This window comes from Lepidothrix coronata, unplaced genomic scaffold (assembly GCF_001604755.1).
Source record: "Lepidothrix coronata isolate B3197 unplaced genomic scaffold, Lepidothrix_coronata-1.0 Scaffold76, whole genome shotgun sequence".
Lineage (NCBI taxonomy): Eukaryota > Metazoa > Chordata > Aves > Passeriformes > Pipridae > Lepidothrix > Lepidothrix coronata.
Window position 1 is genome coordinate 2,334,715 of NW_016690256.1, and position 21,399 is coordinate 2,356,113.

The following is a 21,399-nucleotide window of genomic DNA, read 5'->3' on the forward strand; positions in this document are numbered from 1 at the left end:
GATCCTCTTCTGCCAAGCTGTTTTCCAGCGTATACCAGTGCCTGAAGTTGTTCCTCCCCAGGTGCAGAACTTTGCACTTCTTGTTGAACTTCAAGAGGTTCCTGACAGCCCATTTCTCCAGCTTCTCAACATCCCTCTGGATGGCAGCACAACCCTCTGGTGCATCAGCCGCTCGTCCCAGTTTGGTCATCGGCAAATGTGCAGAGAACACGCTCTGCCCCATCACCCAGACCACTAATGATGATGCTGAACAGGACTGGGGTACACTGCTAGTCACTGGCTTCCAACTAAACTTTGTGCCACTGATCACCACCTCCTGGGCCTGGCTGTTCAAACAGTTTTTGACCCACCTCTGTCTCTGCACATTCAGCCCACACTTCAGCTACTTGTCTATGAGGATCTTTGGGAGACAGTGTCAAAAAGGAAATATTAGTTATTACTACTTATTTCATTCATTCCTTTTACATCTCTCCCTTTCTTACTTTTCATCAATTTCATTTTTTATTAGTTCACCAGATGCAATCTAAAATTACTCCTTAATAAGGAAAATTAAACAATTGTTCGTATGATTTTCAACAAACTTTGAACATCAAACAGAAAACAGAAAGAGCCTTCTCACTGACTGTAGGTACATCCATCCTTTTTTCAGAAAACCAAAATGACACATTTCAAATTGCATTTTGATTTATGCAATGTTTACCTCCAGGGCAATTAAAAGTTACCAAAGATGACTTTTTTTTTGTGTTCGACAATACTTTAATAAGTCTAATATATAGATAAGGAGCATAAAAAACCTTAAATTGAATGAGAATACAGTTTTCCAAAAGGGATATTACATTTAATTAGCTGGAAATCATTCAATGCAAGTAATGTTTACACTAAAGTTAAGATATTCCTGCTTCAAAGGGAAGGTTGTTGCATGGAGACCTTTGCACCCCCTCATAGCAGCCATCCAGTATCTGAAGGGGGCCTACAAGGAAGCCGGACAGGGACTCTTCATCAGAAATTGCAGTGATAGGACAAGGGGGAATGGCTTCAAACGGAGAGTAGGTTTAGATTACATGTTAGGAAGAAATTTTTTACTGTGAGGGTGGTAAGGCACTGGAACGCATTGTCCAGCGAAGCTGTGTATGTTCCATCCCTGGCGGTGTTCAAGGCTAGGTTGGATGGGGCTCTGAACAACCTGGTCTATTAGAAGGAGTTCCTGCCCGTGGTGGGGGAGATGGAACTATATGATTTTTAGGCCCCTTCCAACCTAAACCACTCTACGATTCTATGACTCTATGTACAGTAATGTTGACACACATGAATTTATACTGTAAAGCATTAGAGAAAATGACATACATTCATGAATTCAAGATCGTTATTCCGAGAACTTGAATCAAACATCTTGCACAGAAACTGAAGATCACTTGAGCGTATGTTTTAGTAACATCTTCAGCATGTATTCAACACACAGGAATGTGAACAAATTCTTAGCTTTATCAGTTCAAATAGCTTCTTACAGTTGCCTATTTCTTCAACTCTATGAATGCATTAACATACATCAGTATCAACAGCACCGAAGTGAGAAAGCAGCATTATTCAAGTTCTAACCTCCAGTAGCACCTGCTCTGCCTTTCCTCATGTACAGGAGTAAAACTCTCCATACAGATGATCTTTGCTCCGGCAGAACAATGGAGTTGCAGGGGGCAACTTTGGGGGCACATTTTAAGTATAAAGCAAGATGACAGCTTCATTCCAAGGCCATGACATAGAAGACCACAATTTGAATAGTTATTAAAGAAATGCTGTTGGGTTACAGAAAATAAATGTCTGTATTTGAAACGACAATCACTAACTACATTTTTTAATAAGAAAGAAAATAAGAAGAACAATCTCTTATGAAAACAATCTCATATATTCTCAGTACCATATATCTTGACCACCCAAAGTCATGTTAAATTAAAAACTATATTGGGAAGTAAATATATTTCCTTACATTTAGTTTTGTTGCCATAATTTTTCATTGTTTACTTTTGCCATGCATGCACTCACTGGTTTGCTGATGGAAAAGAATAAAAAATCTAAAACATACAGGCAAAGTATTAAGAAAAAAAATGAGGAGTCTTTAAAAGAGAAGTCTTTAAAATAGGTAATTCCTTCCTTACTTTACTCCTTGACAAAAACTTCTTGGTGAAATATATCTGGCAAATACTTCTTAGTTACCTTCAATTTACTTTTTAGCCCCTGTGTTTCACATCACAAAGGGAAGTTATTACTATTTTAAGATAAATACATACCATCAGCCTGCATTAAAGAAAATTACATTATAATGACAATAATGCCTAGCATAAAATGTCAAATGCTTAAAGTACTAAATTCCACTGTTTCACTGCATGAAAAATAGACAGACTATAATTTCCATATACTTTAAAGAAAAATACAGAGCACGAATCACCTTGATATTATTTTACTTGTTTTGAAAATTAAGTTCTCCAAGTTTCCAAACTTGTGTGTTACCTTTTTTCAGTGGTACCCCTCCATACTTTGGAACATGTAGCCACTATCCAGCTTTCAGATATTTCTACCTTAAATTTACACCAGACATGATTCCTACAGTGCACTAATTTTCCCCATTCCCCAACAAATTAATTCCATCACTTCCTTTTAAAATTATTTGGAGTAGGTCTATATTTTTTAAGGCTTGAAATGATTTTTAATAAGAAGCAGAATGGCTTATTAAAAGAGCAGAAAAAAATCTTCATATTCAGCTATGGTTTTGGGACAAATTTACTTTCCTCTTCCTGAATAACAATTAATTAAAAACCCTATAAACTCCTTAAGATGGATAACCCAGGGCAAGCAACTGAATACATAGCAAAAACATCATTGGAACACAGTACACTGGAACACCTCAAAGTCTGGTGGTTTTCCTCCCCAGGGTTCAATGGCATTCCCAGTCTCTCTCTCTCTCAAATCAAGCTTTAGTTTTCACTACATTTAATCAAAAGAATTATTTACTTTTGACTTGCTTCCAGATAACATAGATAAGGTATGCCAGTCTTTGGCAATTAAATTACCTTTGAACTGTTACCCATTGTGACCTGCCAGAAGGATTTTCCAGATCCCAGCACTATTTTTAAATACTTCTGACACATATGCCCCAAAACCAAAACCTTAAGTCAGTAGACTATAAAACAGTTCCATTCTGATGGCTACATTTTATCCATTTGCTGCTAAGAAGTTATAAAAGATAACCTCAATACTACTTCCAAAATAGACTTCACTAATGAGAAAGCTGTAACTATGTATGTTAATAATTTAAATGAGTTTTTAACTGATGTTTCAGAACACTGTTATAGGATATCTTCATCTTTTTTTTTTCAAAAGCATAGCTCTTTTGAAAAAGCTAAAAATCAAAGTACAGATTACTCTCTTGGGAACAGGGAGAGACATCCCTTTAGGGGAAATGGGTCTCAGAGCTGCCTGCAAACAACTCCTTCCTTTTAGTTTTGCAAACACCCTCCCAAAAATAAGTGGGCAATTATAAGAGAAATTAATACTGAAATCTACTGGCACTTTGGATCTTACACCACATATTCAGAAAATATGACTTGCTTAAATTAAATTGACGCTGTTTTGTAACATATTAAATTCAAAAAAATATACATTTTCTTTTTGTGTACCAGGAACCCTTAACCAGGAGGGGAAGAACCCAGAGGATAAGATCCTAGAGACTGACAATCCTATTTCAAAGGCAGAAAAAGCCCATGAATGGCCCTACAAAAATTCAAGTTTCCTGGTTTGCTAGGAAGCGTTTTCCCTGCCCTGAGAACAGACAAGGTGCACCCTGACCAACAGCGCTGCCTTTTAAACGTGCCCTTGGCTAAAGACAAAAAGCTTAAAAAGTCAAGAGCCTTTGAGACTGTAAGTACAGTGTCTCTACTGCTGCAAAGTTTACATAAATCTGACAAAATATCTTTCCTCACATATTAACATGACAGTACCAAAGTATTCAAGAAAAAAGCATGGAAACCAGAGATGCTGGGGGAGTCTGTGAGAGTAGAACTTTTGAATCCCAGATAATAAAGGCATCTTTGTGATAGGAAGGCAGGAGGGTGAGGGGATCAGATGTCCACTGTCCCACTGCCATTTGGTTTCTAAAGTGTCTGCAAGTGATTATTCCTGATATGCCCCCGAGCTGAAACCACAGGAAACTGTGCACCCAAAGCAATTTTATTTCAATGAAAATTAATCTCAAATTATTCTTGGCAGTTCTTAAGTACCTACAATATGATCATTTATGACATCTTCCTGGGTTTCATGTATTACAAATGAAGCTGGTCAAAAACACAAGCAGGAACATCATTACGACAAAACCCAAAATTTAAAAATCAAATCTAGAACACACTTATATGGAAAAGAGATCATCACTTAACAAATACTCAGTTGCATGTCATCTTTACAGTACAAAACTAAATATCACGACACATCATATCTCTTTCAAATTGCACCAATGACAAGTAAAATTGCAAAGTACCTTCTCATGAAAAAAAGTATTACAGTTATTGCTAACCATAAAAAAAATGTTCATGTCTATATGACTTTAATTCCACAGCTGAATTTCCAGGACTCTACAGTGCACTCTGCTATGACAAGGTAGACTGAGAAGAAGGAAGGCAAGGAAAACCTGAGCTAGCAGTAATGTCACTTCAACAGTGTACCCTCCTTTCCTACGTTCAAATTAATTCTGTATGTCTGTGGAATAAACAGAAATGCTGCACAAAGGAGCATTTCATATCGCTGTTCCCATTGTTATGTATTAACTTGTAAAAATATAAAACACCCCACGTTTTAAAGATCCTTACTAATTCCCTTGTTTAATTTTTACCTAAAAATGTAATCACATCATTCATATTTAATATGAATACAAAATCTATAGAAATTACTTTTTACGGATACCTGGGCTAAATTCATAAAACACTGCTCTTCTCATTACTTACATTACAGAAAACACACAGAGCAGAAATTTAATTCTGAAATCATCACATAGCTTTAAACAAAAGCAGAGACATGTCTCCTTTCAACAAAGTCAACTTTCATTCATGAGTATGTACTGCCACAGCAATATATATCATTACATGTATTACGCCATAAGCCATTTTAAGCTAGAAAGTACAATAATTAGTTCTATTTTTATATATATTTTTACTTCAAATTTGGTTGACAATGATATTTTTACACCTACAAATGCTCCAAGCCTCATTATCCAAGAGGGCACTGATTTGGTAACTCCCTTTAAGCTTCACTGCTGCTGTAGTCCCAAGACGAGACACACATGCATGGGTATGCATTTGTTAAATTTTACTCATTCTTCCATAAGGACAATAGAACTGGTAATTCTCAAAGGAATCAGGAATCAGCAGTAGCAAGGAATTCTATAGATACATGTCCTTAAAAAAATGCCCCAAACATTTTCCAGATGAAAAGTGATTAAGGCAGTTTACAAATTCATCAAGATCTTGCAAGGAGTGAGTTAACAGCCACAGAGATCATGCATGGCTGGTATCAGTTGTGGCTCTCTGGGAATCATGCCTCTACCATTACATCTGTTGTCCATCTCATTCTATGTAATTCACTGTATTTTTTTCCATTAAGGGTTCCACCCTCTCCTTTATCCCCCTGCTTCTTCTCTGTGTGCATTTGTTTCCCTCATCTGTAGGGACTGAGAACATCAATCCAGTAAGCCAGTGTCCTAGTCAGATCTCTCCTTGTTCAGTATCTCCACATGATGTACAAATCTTATATGACACACTGGTTTTGGTACATCATTTCCTCAGTGTAAATAAAACTGGTCATTTCGAGTTAAAATTAGGGAAGTTTTCTCTCTGGGTGTAGTCATCACCTTAACCTTAGCTTTGTCAAATGTATTCCATCCTGCTACCATGCACCCTGTGACTTCTCACAGCCCAGTGCTGCCAACCCTTATTCCTTACGGCTCTCCCTGGAGGTTCAGCACACATCAGTAGAAGCTCCAGGGGATGCAGAACTGGGAAGCACAGACAACTCCAAAGCAGCCGCAACCTCCTATTCCTCTTCTCACTCTTCAGCAGGCAGGCTGTTGCTGCTCTTGTTTCCTCAACACCATCACTGCTGCAACATCAGCCAGTACCTATAGAGACAGCAGGTCTGTCTGGAAGAGGCTGGACAGTGCGAGGAACTGATGGCAGCAGATCTGAGCCACCTGCACCAATACCAGAAGCAGAAGAAACAGCTGGAGAAGCTCTCTAGGTGGTGTCAGGTCCAGGTTCCCTGAATGCACAGCTCTCAGCTGCGCTGATCAGCAGCTCTAAACCTTGTGTCCATAACAAAATGCACCCTAAGACTTCCACACAGAAGCACAGCCATGGGATTTGGTGTGAGCACATCTGCTCAAGCAATTTTTGGATCATTTGGGAATCAGCTAAAAGTGCTAATAGAAATGAACAAGGCTCTGCCTCATGCTCCACACCCAAAACAAAACAACTGACAGAAATAAAGATGAACTACAACATATTTAATTCTTAGAATCAAGTATGCTTTTGGGTTTGATCCCTCCCATGGATGCTACACTTCAGTCAAATCAGGAGCAAGGGAACTGCCGAGAAGATTTTTCAGGAACACCTATGATCTATATCCCACAGTTAAATAATTTTTGGCACTATGTTGTTCCCAATTTTGATAAATACCTTTGGTAGCATAGTTTTCTAAAATCTTAACAGTAATTTTATAAACCACATGCAAAAGTAAAAAAACCAAACATGTACAACCTAATTTTTCAATTTCTTCAAGGATAATAAAGGAAAAACATAAAAATTCTACATGCATAAAAGCTTCATAAGGCACAATGAACGAGGAAATGTTGAAAGGAGGAGAAAAGGGATTTGCCATGGACATTCAATATTATAACTTAGAAATCCAGCTGGTGATGACAACTGGATTATAATGGGCAGTTTTTCATGCATCCTGTTTTGCCTGTAGAAAAGAAACATTTGCACATTAATCCGTTCAGTGGTGCAGACAGAATACTGTCACTTTTTTCATTTATGAATTTCCAACAAACAGATATGATTTTTGCCTTCTAATACTGAACAGTTTCACCCCCTCTCAAATTTTAAATGGTGTTACATTTTTAAGTTATGGTGTGAAAGTTGAACAGTGCTTTTGCACATTGGACTGCTGCCTCCGTATTTTGAAATTTCCAATAAACAACTTGCTCTGCTTTGATTTTCACTGCCAAATTCATACTTCTCAAACATAATACAGTCAACTTTCGTTCATATTCAACTTTTTTTCTGGTTCCCTTTCGACTCACACACTGTGCAAACATTCAGTAATTTCCTGGAAAAGCTAAAAAAAAAAATAATTAATATGACTCCTGATGATTATATGTTTCTTCTGGAAAAATTAGTTTCATTTGAATAATGTAATTTCCCATTTTCAGACTAAGGAAATTATAATTACACAATGGAATTTAATGAAAATATCTCCCTTGAGCAAAAACATTCTCCCTTTCCATAAAGCTCAATAAAAATATACAAGAGAAAAAAAGGTATTTTCTTATTTTTCCCCCCGTTTCTTACACAAAAAGTCAGTTCTGGAAAGTGTTTTATCTATAAATTATCTAGCTTAGCTTTAACTGCATTTCCACTGAAGCCCAATGAGTATCTCATCAATAGTATCACAGGACACTGTACACCAACATAAAGTTCACCATCATCAAACAGATGCACTTCTTCTCAGTTCCTTTCTTGATAATCATGGTTACATCCTCTCACCACTTATCTTGCTGATTCTCATCTGGTTCTCTCTAGCCCCTGAAGCGGTTTAACTGATAAAAGATCAGAGGGAATATCTGAAGAAAAAAGTAAAAGTTTTTCTGCCACATCAGTGAGCTGAACTGGCTCAACATAAGATATATCAGATACAGAAATTACTAATATCATTCACAACAGAGATCATTATGTCTGCAGTTGTCCTGGTATTTTGCACTGCAAATAGTACAATTAGTTACACTATAAAATAAAACATCATTTGATTTGTCCATTAATTCACACCATTTAGTGAGTAATTACAAGGATGGAGATTCCACAGACTCTTTGGGCAACCTGGTCATGAAAATATAGAAAATTAAGTGCCCTTCACTAAAAAAACAAAACCAAAAACAAAATCAAACAAACAAACAAAAAAACACTAAACAAAGAATTTAGAAGGGTAGCACACATTCAATGAAATCTCAGGTACATCTTCAAACACCAATGCAAGGATATATTACTTTGTTGCAAAACGGAAATTAAGGGAACTTCATCAGCATAAAGAACAGCACAGCTGGGATTCCAGGGTCAATCTAAGTCTACGTTCTAGATTGAATGCTGTATCTTCAACAGACAAAGTTATCTAAAAATTTGATCCAATCAGATTACCATGAAAAAACACTAAGGTTTCTATGTTTAAAACCCTACACACTGTAGCATCCAGTTGTGGCAATGCCCAGATCAGTCCTCATTTCCAGTATCATGACTGATTACAGTATTTTATTTTTCATTATTATTATCTACTTACGTATTACATTTATTTTTATTATATTTATTATTATTTATATATTTTATATATTTACATAATATTATTTAAATTTTATTTTTTTATTTTTAAAATTGAATTCAACCCAAGTATAAATTGCACCTCCTCATATTGGAGATATTTAATCACCAACGCTCAAAACAATGTTTACCTGATATAAAACCACACAAAGAAGGTAAAAACGGAAACATGCATGAGCAACACAATATTCAGATATATTTATCCTATTTAGAATAATAATGTATTAATACTTTGTATATTATGTGAAGTTACTATTTCTTGAAAGGAACAAAGGATGAAGTAACCTCTCCACAGCTACTCAGTAACAAATACTGACATCATGTGAATTTCTCTAGACTTGATAATCTTTAATAGAGAAAATCCAATGAAAAACAACCCAGCTGAAAGGACATTCTTGTGAGTCACTTCTATTATAAGGCTAAGTTATGATTGAAGCAAAAAGAAAAACAGAATGTTTTTTCAAAAATACTTAATTTCTGGCTGGACAAGATTTAAGTTCCCGTTCTCCTTTAAAAAAATACTGTAATGTAGGTATGCAAGTTATATATAGTCCAGCTCTCTTCACTTACATCAAGACAGTACATCTCCCAAGAATTTATAAAGCATTATATTAAGAAAGTATTTTATCACTTATAAATAAAAAAGAAACCAAAAGATACAATCAGCCTTACTTCTCCATGTCTTAAAGGTGTGATAGCTCCTCTTGCTACTGCCATTCGGAACAATGTTTCTGTGGCCTGCATCAACAAACACACACACAAATTCATTACTGAAAAAACAGACAATGCAGCTCATGAAGATTTGTTTCAATTCTTATAATATTTTTTAAATTTTCTGCTACCTTCAAGCACCTATTTTACAATTGAATCCCTCGAGTAAGTAATTTAGACCAATCTGCACAGCTTAGGCAAAAGTTTATTGCAAGGTGAGACCTGTATCAAGGATTTCAGTCTCAGCATAGGTAACTGCCGTGGTCCGAAGGGGGGATGGGACCATGGCACCGCACGGGTCCGGGACACAAAGGTGGGATGCAGGTAGAGTCCTTTATTCACGAGTGCACGCAGTCTTTTATCTGCTCCGGAGGGGAAAGGGCCAGAACATAGGGTGGAGCATGAGACAGACAAGAGGGGGACAAACCAGGATAGGGACACGGGCAAAAAGGGAAGGAACAGGGGAAACAGGGAGCAGGCAAACTCATGGCAAGCCTGGGCATGTCCAGGCTGTGCACTGTGTAGTGCGAATACAATGAAACCACATAATAACAGTAAAGTCCATATAACAACTGTAAGGTCCATATAATAAAATCCTGTCAACTGCTGTATGTTTTTCTCCATGCCTGGAACTGTTCCCATCACAAGTAACCACCTAAACAGAGCACCAACAGTGCACAGCCCTCCCCAACCCTGCAGCAGTTCCACAAAACTCTCTTTGCAGGTCAGAGACACTCAGCCATATAATGGTCTTCCAGAGGCTGTCAGGTAAAAGTGGCCTACTGAGGGAAAAATAGCTATATGGTCTTTCACAACTCACGAAGATAATTTTTAAACTCTCAGTAAAGGTGGTATCACAAAACACAATCCCGTCATGTGCAAATGACAGGGAACAACAACTTTGGGGAAATCTTTAATTAAGTTAATCTTTAATTAGGTTGCATACCTTTCTGTGTTAGTTGCCCCATCCTTTCTTTAATCCAGTGGGAAAATTAGCATGTACTTCTGACATTATAAATAGATTACTGGTTTAACGCAAACTATAATAGGTTCTGTACCACCATTCTTTCTACAAGATGGTTGCAAAAAGGCATGAAAAAATTCACAGGTTACATAAATTCATGGATTGGCACATCAGAGTACACATGAACAGATTTGTTTTAAAGACTTGTTTCCATAGCAAACAGTGAAGCCAGTTTCAATTTCAACTGTAACAAAACATGGTTCTAATATCTGGTTCTAATTAAAAAAATATTCCAACATTTAAGGATCTGTGTTAAGGAGCAGTTAGCAGGTTGTTTGGAAAAAAAATACCACATTTAGAAAGTTTATAAATAAAAGCAGTTTGCAGTAGCTGATCATCTTTCTAAATAGTGATTTAAAAAATAAGCAGCTCAATGCTTCCATGACTGCAAAACTTGCTGGGTTCCTGTTACACTATCTTAAGACAGCTGTATCTCAACAAATGTAATATCGAAGACATCTCTCGAGATTAATTCCTCAGTCTTCTTAGACACAGATTATGTGGGGTTTACCCTTTTCTAAATAACTTTCTGCAGAAAATAACTTAATAAAAGAGCTTTTAACTACTTTAGGTTCCACCCACATACCTGTAAATGAATGTGTGCACTCCAGAACATTGGGCTGCAATAGCTATTACTTCATTTACAGCCACGAGGATGCAAGGCAATGCCCCACTGAATTCTGTTTCTCAACCCTTTCTTCTCTGAGAGATGAAGTGAACCCCATACAGCCTTTTGTATTTCCCCAAATCAGCTCCTTTTACCAACATTTTTAGGGATGTTTCAACCAAATTGAGCATTCTGTCAATACAGCTAAGCTGCTTTCTTTTCTTTTGAAAACCACTGGTGTGCATGACTTTCTTTTCAATCTACTTGTAAAAGCTCTCCCTTAATACACTTGTACTCACATTGTTAATGCCAGATGTCAAAGCTATTTAGAAACAAGGAAACATGACAGCAATAGCAAATGTAGCACCACAGATGTCCTCCTGTGGGCCACCCTTCATGTGCCGAGCATCACTTAGAAGATTAGCACTACAATCACAGCTTCCCACCAAAACTGCATGGGAGGATGAGGCCACCTATACCCATTCACGGACTGACAATGACAGGGCCAGAGAAAGAGCTATTGGGGTTTTAAACAAGCAAAATCCAAGAGGATACTTAAAGAAGTTTATCTTTCAAAGGCATAATGGGCCCAAGTTTACTATTGGTGTAACCTTTAAGGTGAAGGAGGTGGACACTGGTAGAAAATACTTCAAGCTTGCATCCTTTTGACAAAGCAAACTAGATGTGAACAACATGTTGAGATTTAAGTAAGGCAATGTCTTACAGGGAAAAAGAACATGATGGAACTGTTCAGAAAGTTTTTTAACACCTTCACAGGACTATAACATCACACAGACTAAGGATAAAAGTAATCAGCTAGCAAAATTTTGCCAGTCTTTAAATATATGTGTAACACTTTTGTTTCTTCAAAGCTTCTGCACAGTCTTCAATTTCTGTCTTTTTCCTTTCTGCTCTGTAAATGCAGACAAAAACAGAATTTTACTGAGGCATGTCCAAAGAAGGGCAATGGAGCTAGGAAAGAGTCTGGAGCACAAGTCTTATGAGAAGCAGATGAGGGAGCTGGGGCTGTTTAGCCTGGAGAAAAGGGGGAACCTTATCACTCTCTACAAAAATCTGAAAGGAGGCTGTAGTGAGGCAGAGATCAGTCTCTTCTCCCAAATAACAAGTGATAGGACAAGAAGAAATGGCCTCAAATTGCAGTAGGGGAGTTTAGATTGGATATTACGAAAAATTTCTTCCTGCAAAGGGTTGTCAACCACTGGAGCAGGCTGTCCTGAAAAGCGTTTGGGTCACCATACCTGGGGGTATTTAAAAGATGTATGGATGTGCCACCTGGGGGCATGGTTTAGTGATGGACTTGGCAGTGCTGGGTTAAAGGTCGGACTCAATGAACTTAAAGGCTTTTTCCAACCTAAAGAATTCTTTGATTCTATCTGGTCCTGCTCAGGTTCCCTTGGACTCAGGTTGCCTAGGCCTGTTTTCAACGTCTCTAAGGTTGAAGGTCCCACAACCTCTCTGACCAACCTGTTTCAGTATTTCACATCAACACTTTCAGTGACAAGTCCATTAAAAAAAAATGCAACTGTGCTTCCCAAAGAAGCATAGCCCAATTTCTCAAATTCTCTACAAGTGATGGAAATGCTTTGGGCCAGTCAAGTGGCAGGCCACCCTGCAGTTCTCTAGCTGTGACAAGCCAAGACACAAGGAAATGCAAAAACACAGAGCATCCTGCTGGCATTCAAGTTGCACATGTTGGATGTGGAGGAATAAGCATAGGTGTGGAGAAACTTAAAATACAAATGTACAATTTCTTTTTTTTAAATGTTAAAGACAAACTCCATTATCCTTAATGCTCCATAAAGAATAGAGGAAAAAAAAGCTGCATGAATGAATAATCCCACATCATCAATGAAGAAATAACAATATGCTTCCATACCTCATATACTTTCTGAAATTCTGTATGTGATAATATCTTGCTGAGAGTAAGAGGATCCCTACAGGACATCAAATCTACTTTGACTAAAAATCTAGGTTATTGAACACATCTTGCCTGGTCTGTTCTTGATATCTAATTTCAAATCTACCAGAGTTATTAGTATAATAATAGTCAATATTCATGCTGCATAATAGTCGCATACGACTTATTCCAATACTGATTAAGTTTAAGTCCCTCGAACACAAATGTCTTAAGAATTTTAAATAATGCGCGAAAGGTATTAAGTATATTGAACCGGGAAGTTTATTTCATTGTACTAAATCTGATAAAAATATTCAGAGTACTGCTGACACAAATCAAGCCAGGAAAAACTGTCCATTTAAGAAATAATAATATTTTCTCAAAGACACTGCTGACTAGAAATGTAGCTCATTTTTAACTGCTTCTGCACTAAATATTACATTATAATCAGATTATTTAGGAAGCTGTAAAAATTTGAGATTTATTTGCATTGAGTTCACTGTGAATAAGCCTGAAATAAGAATCATTACAGGCTTAGGCAATGACTTCAGATACTTCTACTCAGTGATGGGAGTGAGAAAGCAAATTATGAACACATAGTTTTAGTGATCTCAGTGTGAAATAAATGTGCTGCCAAGCTGATTGTTACTGAATCCTAAAATTGTTCTTCATTATAAAGAATGTACAGTGCGTTACATTATGTGAGAGGTAAAACGGCAGCCTAATGTATCTGACTGCTTTGTAACATCATGAAAGCTTTAATGTCATCTCCAGACAAAGATGACCAACTTTTCCCACTCCAAAAATAGAAGTTGCCTCTGACTGAATTCCTTGCAAGTGGGTTTAAAAAGTATATTTAAGAAAAGAGAGAAATCATTTGTACACAGAACTAAAGTGGGAAATAATTGTGCATTATTGATGGAAATGGTAGGAAAAACAGAAAAAAAACAGTACTTTAGATTCCAGATGTTTCTAATTTTCTAGGTATTCATGAAAATAAAATGGTCTTATAATAATTTATCAAAATAGTTACTGTTTTACCAAACTTAAAACTGCAAATGCAAGCAGTGGAGGAGATTGTTCATGTAAATTCATGAATTTAGAAAAGCATGCTGTTTAATCCCCTGACAACTTTTGGCATCTACTTCTAACTGTGCATTAAAAAAAACAAAATAGAAAACAAAACTATTTCATTAAAATGAAAATGGTGCAAATTGTTTATAAGAACAAAAATGGATGGAATACCACAGAAGACATTTTTTCCACCATGAGGTTTGCTGGTCTTGGACACAATAGCTAACTGACAGCTCTGGCCTGTAAAATGTGTGCTTCTTCATGAAAAGCAAATTACATTATAAAAAGGCTTTTGACAGATGATCCAAAATCATCAATAACATCTTTCAACTTGATTACGTATGAACTATTGTTATAGCCCATATTAGCTCACCATCACACAACTCTTGAAAGCAGAATGAGTGAAATTCAGAATGGTGAGATCCAGAAGCAACAACGAATAGGAAAATGCAGAGAGGTTTCTGAATTTTTTTTCTCCTGAATTCTGTACACAAAATGACAAGTGTAAGGGAACGTTACTCCAGATGACAGATTTAACTTAACTGAGAAGCTTAATTATTGTTACAACTTTTGATGAAATTACTACAATACCAATACAGAATGTGCTCCCATCCTATATATTTTATAGATTTAAAATATTTTTAAGATATGTTAAAATACAATAGTGAAGCTGAATTGAAGCTTTTAAAGAGACAGATATTTAAGTTCCTACTTTCTGAAAAACCATAAAAAATTCAACTCATTCCACCTTACAGATGTGAATTTCACGTACCTCCATCTTCTACTTTTTAAAAGGAGTCTGAATGTGTCCATCTTCATCACTGAACTGTTGAAACCTTACTTGTACAATGAGTAGATCAGCACACATTTGACTTCTGCGAGACACAAGTCCTTTCCAGACACCCATTAACAGATCAAATACTTTCTCACCTTTACCTTCTACAAAAGCAACTTAATCATGAACTCTCTAAAGACTAGGCAATGTAAACCCCATGATAAAGCATATTTTGCAGAGTTCATTAAAGCCTTGTATCCGTTTTCTGAAATTTTTTCCCAAATTCGGCTTTCAGAACACCCAGGGAAAACACTGCACCAAACACCCACCTCTGCATTCCATAATACTTGATCTCCCTTTCCTCTGGTTACTTCCACAACATTTGTAAAAACAAAGCACACACCTGGCTGTGTATCTTACACAGCAGAAACACTATATGAAAACTGTTCTTCTTTCTCAAATGATAAACGACTGTTGATTCCCTAACTAGATGTTTGGGGATTAGCAAAACTCATCACTAATACAGTATAAATAAACCAGTATTAAAACTAACAAGACTCATAGCACAGTAACTCTTTTTGGTTTAAGTCTTGCTCCTTCCTGAGAACATCGGCATATTTGTCATGTAAACATAGGCTCAAATTTACAAACAGTTCAGGGCAACTTCTATTACACTTACAAATTCCATTTGTGCTCATCCTGCACTTTCAGGGTTAATAAACTCCCTTACAAACTAATTTACCTCTACCCTCTACACAACTAAATTACCCTGATCTTCCTCCCTGATGCAGTTCTGCTCGGGAACCTCAGCCTCTCCTTAAAAGGGCTTTATAATTTAAAGTTGCAGAACACACGCTCAACAAATGAACCAAGCATAAAAATAATCACGCAATGTGTGCTGCTAAGAGGGTGAAATGAAAGCATTTGTATTTATTTATCTTAGTTTGAACTCAGTCGTCTACAGTTGTGGTATATGTAACATTTTCCAAGATTATGATTTTTTTTTTTCTTCTCCTGACTTCTTCTCTACCTATTTTTCTCCCTTTCCTTCCTCCCACCCCCCCACCCAAAAAATGCTTGGTATTTATACTGGGATTCCTGGTCCCAGGCTGTAACTGACTTTCACCTTTCTCTAGTTTTCTCTGCACAAAGGATTGAACAGTTCAACACTGCAATTAACTACATAACAGAAAGCCAGAAAAAAAAAATTAAATCCAGCAGTATAATGCTCATGAACTGAATTACCCACAAACCAGGCCAGCAGCCAGCATGGGAAACTGGAGAAATAGGCCATTTAATCTCCTCTGCCTCAACAGAAATGCCAGAGAAAGGACGTCCAAGCAAGCCTGCCCTGCCACCATCACAGAGCAGAGGTTTCTGCATCTGAGAAATGATCCACTGAAGCCAGCTAAAACCTTCATTCTTTCCAATCACACAGCAGAAGGACAGCAAACAGCTGCAAGCCAGCCTGCAGAAAGCACATGACAATTGTCAAACATGGTTTTGATTAGTAATGCTGCCAGATAGAATAAAAGATAGTGGCCAAAAGACCACTCTGGCCAAGCAGGAATATACAAGCACACTTGCATGTAGTCAGTGCCCCTCACGATTTGGGGTCAGAGAAATCTTCAGATTTTCAGCTCTAAAATGGTTAGAAGGAGCATATGCACCTATCATGCATCACCTCCCTCTATCCCATTTGAAACTGATCCACAGGGAACTTTGCTGCTGCCTGACCAGAGGCTGCTGGAAAAACAATGTGCAGAAACAACAGGTCTAATCAGGTTTGATGCAGCCACTAAGTTTCAGGATAAAAGGGTAACACTGCCCTGAGCTCAGAACCATAATGAACTCCAACACTATACTGAATAGTTTGGGTTGGATAGGACCTTTAAAGAAGTCCAAATCCCCTGACATAGGCAAGGATACCTCCCACTGAACCAGGTTGCTCAAAGCCCCGTCCAATCTATCCTTAAAGACTTCCACAGGATGGGGCAGACACATCTTCTGTGGACAACCTGTTCCAGTCCTTCATCACCCTCACAGCAAAGAACTTCTCCCTAACATCTAATCTAAACCTGCCCTCTGTCGGTTTAAAACCACTGACCCTTGTCCTAGCACCACAGACACATTGTAAAATGTTTGTCCCCACACTTCTCATAAGTCTACCTCAAGTACTAAGAGGCCACAGTGAGGTCTCCCTGAAGCCTCTTCTCCAGGCTGAACAATCCCAACTCTCCTAGCCTGTCTTCACTGGAGGAGTGCTCCAGCCCTCTCCTCATTTTTGTGGACTCTGTCCAACAGGTCCATGTCCTTCTTATGTTGGCAGCCCCAGAGCTGGATGCAGCACTCCAAGTGGGGCCTCACCAGAGTGAAGCAGAAGGGAAGAATCACCTTCCTCGACCTGCTGGCCACAGTGCCTTTGATGCAGCCCAGGACACAGTTGCCTTTCTGTGCTGCAAGTGCACATTGCCAGGTCATGTCCAGCAACATTCCCAAGTCCTTCTCCTCAGGGCTGCTCTCAATCCATTCTCCACCCAGCCTCTATTTGTGCTTGGGATTGCCACGACCTGGGTGCAGAACCTTGCATTTGGCCTTGTTGATCATCCTACAGTTATTACTACATCTTTGCTTGCCCCTTCATTTTGACTCCTTGTTGTGACTTTATAACACCTTAGCCCTCGTGGTTTGAAGAGCATTGGTGAAAGGAAGAAAACAGACAAGAAGACAGGGTGTATGACATAGCAATGAGCACCAGAATGTTCCTGTGGAATTCATTCCCAAGCTATCATAAACAAGTGAAGCCAAACTCTTTTGCAACACAAGTAAAAGCAGACTGAGGTGAGTTTTAATGGTCCACCTGTAGCTCCTCAGTGAGTTATTGGGACAACAAAGAGCAAAATCAAAAGATCCTTGATCCCTATTCTCCACTCTAATCCCTGAAGAACAGCAGATTTAAACACCAGCAAGCTATTGCAGCAGCCTTGGGTCTTGTAACACAGACATTCGCTCTGACCAGTAAATTAATGAGAGCCGCATATTTAGACAGCTTTATTCCATATTATCCAAGCACATGTTCTTGAATTCCAGACTAATTTAAATAGTCATTTACAACTCCTTTATCTGCCTTCATTGACCAGAGTTTCTTGTTAGCATGAACTCTGAGCAGGTTCAATTCAGTACATTCCCTACAAGCTTTACAAGATTTACATTCAATATGTTTCACAACCACAGTCCTTTTTCTTTAGGGGATTACCTCACCTTTTACATTTCCCACTGGTAGCAATTTTAAGTACTAATTCTCAGTATTTGCAAATCGAACAAAAATTTCTTTGTCTCAATAGGTTTGTTACTATGTATTGTAATTTACCCACTACGCTATGAGTTAAACTAACACAAAACTAATCTAAAAAACATTTTCAAACTGGTGATTTATCATGACCGCAGTGTAAACAGTACTATAAATTACACTGACTTTGAAAGAGACACTCAATTCACTTCCCAATGTTATTGTTTAAACGTGTGTATGTCACACAATCTTTCTGAACTAATTAGGAGCAGAATACACAGGTTAATGCTACTTAATTTTTGGTGCAGCTTATAAAAATGCCTCCCTACTCTGCCTAGAAAAGTTTCACTGATATTAGGCAATAGCTAAATTGCTTTTGATGAAGAATACGTCTATTCTAGTGATGGCCTAAGAAAATATGAATTGTGATTTTATTTATCACATGCTGTTATCCATAAAATAATTAAATAAATCAGATGCTGATTTCAACTGATTAAAACCAGTCAACACAAAATAATCAGCAAGAAAACTCAGAAAGTCATATATTATATGGGGAACAGTAACTAGCTACCAACATCACGTAGCACTCTCAAGCTTTTTTTTTTTAATTAACTTTTTTTTTTCTTTTAAGGAGAGCTAAAAGTTTCAGAGCTTAGAACAATATTTTGAGAACTGGCAGAAGCACTGCTCTCAAGAAAGCCATTCTTATTTTGGCCACGAGGAACTAACAGAAACTCTCACTTGCAGGCTGCATAACACTCAGTTCTCAAGTGAAGCCACTTCAAATAATGAGCAAGATTTCTTCTTCCCAAACATCTTTCTTCAAAACTGACACAACAGTACCTCCAGGTCTGAGAATCGCCTTCTCTGCCAAGCAGTGCAGGGCCCACAGCAAAGCATGCATTCATGGTGTTTTCTCTTTTCAAGAAAGGCAGGAAGCTTTTATCACAAGACCAATCTCAGGAGGAAGCCACACTTCTTCACATACAATATCGGAAGGGCTACATCTGTTCTCAACACTAAGGCTGTTGACAGAAGCCATGGTGCAATTGTACTCCACAAGCCCTGCTTTTTAATAAATCAAGGGTTTGAGGTAACACCCACCCACAATCATTAAAGCATTATGCACAAATACAATAGCAAAAAGTAGTAAAATTTGTCAAATCTGCTCAAACAAAAGGTATGAGAATTCATGACCTCTAATTTTGCAGCTAAACAATTCTGTATTTCAAAAAATGCAGGATTTATCAATGTACAGAATAAGTCTAAAACACTTCACTTTTGTCTCTCTGTCATGCCAGGAGCTGGATACTCCTCTTTCCTGCTCTTGAACATTTTTCATGACGGGAAGATAGCTGGCCTGACTCTGCAACACATGAACTACTACAGCCAGCCCAGTCACAAGACAAGAGGACAAACACCAAATGTCAAAGCAGAAGAAAGCACCTTTAGGAAGGCTAAACTAGTAAAATGCCCTTAAAAATCAAGATATCAGCTAGACTTGGACTCAAGCCACCTGAGATGAATCTGGGTACAATCTCTGTGTCCTGAAACACATTAGATCCAAAGACATTTTCAGTCGGAACTGCTCGACAACATTGCAATCTCCAAAATTACTGTAGTGAATTGACTTCAACACTATGAAAAATTGTCTGGTGTACAACGATCTGGTAATTACTGCCAACTAGTTTTGTCATCCTAACAATAACTGGGCATGGTTTTACATGAGAAAAAAAGTGTAGCCTACTCTAACGCAAGAAGTATGGGACTTGATTTCTACTCTCATGTGTTGGTGGTCTCAGGGGATATAAGACTTTCATCAAAATTTGGATGGTTGCTATAGACAATAGTAAAAGAAGGAAATAAAGCCACGTGACAATCAATGCCAGGTCTGTAAAACCCTGCTTCACTTTCTCTAAAATTTGGAAGGCAAATCAAGAGGAACAACAATTAGATTATTGGTAAAACAAGCAGAGCTCACAAAGCAGGGATGGATTCTAACTTTTGTTCTTCTTATCTGACATGAGGCAAGACAACTGAAATATAGAGGATTTTTCTGTAAATAGGCAGAGTGTGGTCTTCTTTCCCAACAGTGGGAGATCCTCAATTAAGAGATCCTAAAAATCTACTCCTGGTGGTACTACCATGGCAATTCCTCCTCCAAAAGAGAAATAATACTTTTCACTTACCTCCCAAAGTCATGAAGAATATTGACTTAGCTATTTCCATCCACTGCCTTGAGAACATACAGACCTACTAAAATTCCATTATGCTAAAAAAACATAAGCCAACAAATTTGGGAGGAGTGAGGGGCAAATGTCTCAGCTTTCTAACACTGAATCCCACCAAGTTATTGAATACTTTTTGAATTCCATCCAAATAAATAATTCTAGAATTCTACTTCTTATGCAAAAAATGGTTATCATATTTGCCACTTACAGTTGACTGATGAGGATAAATTTAAGAGTCTGTGAAGTATTTACAGACTACAGCTGAGGAGCATCAGATAAAAGCCAATGGAGGAATTGATAACCTGCATTTCAGAGAAGTTTTGAGCACACCAATGGTTACAGTTATGAAGCTGAGCAGATAGATGCTAATCTGCATGACATCTTCAATCATTTATTGGGAACAAGCAATGTTCCCAAGGAAAAGCCAGTGACCGCACAGTTAAAGACCACTGTTTCAGATGACACAGGAGGCACTACCAGTAAATCTACTGCTAGATTTATGAAATCCAGGAACTGCAGCACGGTTCTAAGCTACTGTGGTAGGGAAAAAAGTGTTTTTCCCCCTGGAGTTAAAAAAAATGGTAACCCCCGAGGGGGTGGTGTCTTGATGTTGACCCAATCAGCACCCCTGCAAAATTTAAGCATATCACACCAGACCGGAAAAGAAAGATGATGATGTAGCTGGAGGAGAGTAGCCATGTTCTGAGACCACCAGGAGTCAGAGGGGTTAGGAGCCCTGCTGGGGGGCAAGGCCCCCCAGCCCCCAGCTGGGGGCTCCAGAAACTTGGAAACAGTGTTAAACTGGACCAAGTACTGTAGCTAAGGGCTGGGGGAAGTTTCCTTGCTGTGAGTGGACAGCCAGAGATACTGAAAGCAGCAGTGGAGCAGCACTGAGCAGAGAACTGTGGCAGAAAGCCAAGAAGACAAGAGACAAGCAGTAAAGACGGCATGCAGCTAAACAGAGAGACACAGAGATGTCTGATGGAGAGAGGGAGAGGACTAAGCTCAACAGAGACAGTTTTGGGGTAAGAACTGAATCAGATTTCCCCAAAACCCCTGTGAGACCCCTCCTAGGAGGAGGGGGTGGACTCCTATGTGATGGAAGTCCTAAAATGCAACATGTAGCAGAGAGAGAGGAGCTAAGAGCTC

At 38.1% G+C, this 21,399-nt stretch overlaps 1 protein-coding gene across 2 annotated transcripts in view; it reads right to left on the reverse strand.

Annotated features, from left to right (window-relative positions):
* TMEM135 (transmembrane protein 135) overlaps window positions 1-21,399 on the reverse strand; it is a 171,679-nt gene that overhangs the window by 90,531 nt on the left and 59,749 nt on the right. Inside the window, exon 5 of one of the 2 annotated variants that reach the window (XM_017819713.1) lies at window positions 9,294-9,359. The exons of the other annotated variant lie outside the window; for it this stretch is intronic. Within the exon in view, the coding sequence (XP_017675202.1) occupies window positions 9,294-9,359 (66 nt within the window). The remainder of the gene's footprint in view (window positions 1-9,293; window positions 9,360-21,399) is intronic. 2 annotated transcript variants of the gene reach the window in all.